The sequence below is a fragment of the Bombus impatiens genome, unplaced genomic scaffold, assembly GCF_000188095.3.
Source record: "Bombus impatiens unplaced genomic scaffold, BIMP_2.2 scf_1055, whole genome shotgun sequence".
Lineage (NCBI taxonomy): Eukaryota > Metazoa > Arthropoda > Insecta > Hymenoptera > Apidae > Bombus > Bombus impatiens.
In genome coordinates, this window is record NT_177474.1 from 203,619 (window position 1) to 204,537 (window position 919).

A 919-nucleotide genomic window follows, 5' to 3' on the forward strand; every position below is an offset into this window, starting at 1 on the left:
ACGAGGTCGGCGCGGAGTCGTCCGTCGCGAGAAAATCCTCGTCCAGTTACGAGATTATGGCTATGATGGCGGACAAGAGGAAGGAATTAGCCGCGAGGGCTCTTCTGCTTCCTCCGCCGCCTCTTCTCGAACCACCGCCCGGTTACCCGGTATTCGCAGGTCCCTTCCCGGGTGGTTCGGCGGCTCTCTATCCGCCTGGTGGACCCTTGGCGCATCAACATTTGGATAGGAGGCTCCTAAGGGCACCGGGAAGGGCGTCCAGGCCTAAGAAACAGTTTATCTGTAAATTCTGTAATCGACAGTTTACAAAGTCGTACAATTTGTTGATTCACGAACGGACGCACACGGACGAGCGGCCGTACTCCTGCGATATCTGCGGCAAAGCGTTCAGGAGGCAGGATCACCTTCGAGATCATAGGTAATTTCGTTTTTTATTATCAAATCTGTGAAATTGTGCGAGAGCGAGAATTCGATTCGACGTCACGAGCCAGGCTACGCTGGGAACCGCAACGCCTCTGCTATCTCGCTGTTGCACGAATGCGTCGTTATCAGACCAAACTAAACCCGGCCCTATGTACATTGCAGGTATATTCACAGCAAGGAGAAGCCGTTCAAGTGCGGCGAGTGCGGCAAAGGTTTCTGCCAAAGCCGTACCCTAGCCGTGCACAAAATCCTTCACATGGAAGAATCTCCTCACAAATGCCCGGTCTGCGCTCGAAGCTTCAACCAACGCAGCAACCTGAAAACCCACCTCCTCACTCACACGGATCACAAACCTTACGAGTGTACCTCGTGCGGCAAGGTGTTTCGCAGAAACTGCGACCTGAGGAGGCACGCGTTGACGCACGCGGTAGGCGACGTGCCTCCCGAAGCGTTGGAGGAGGCTCTCAGGGACGACGACAGCCCGGAAGAGGACTGC

General features: G+C 55.2%; 1 protein-coding gene across 1 annotated transcript in view; it reads left to right on the plus strand.

Moving 5' to 3' along the window:
* The window catches only part of LOC100742231 (protein bowel), a 7,196-nt gene that overhangs the window by 3,259 nt on the left and 3,018 nt on the right, over positions 1 to 919 (plus strand). The window contains exons 3-4 of the mRNA XM_033323477.1: positions 1 to 418; positions 586 to 917. The exon at positions 1 to 418 is cut by the window's left edge and continues 29 nt beyond it. Coding sequence (XP_033179368.1) covers positions 1 to 418; positions 586 to 917 — 750 coding nt within the window. The remainder of the gene's footprint in view (positions 419 to 585; positions 918 to 919) is intronic.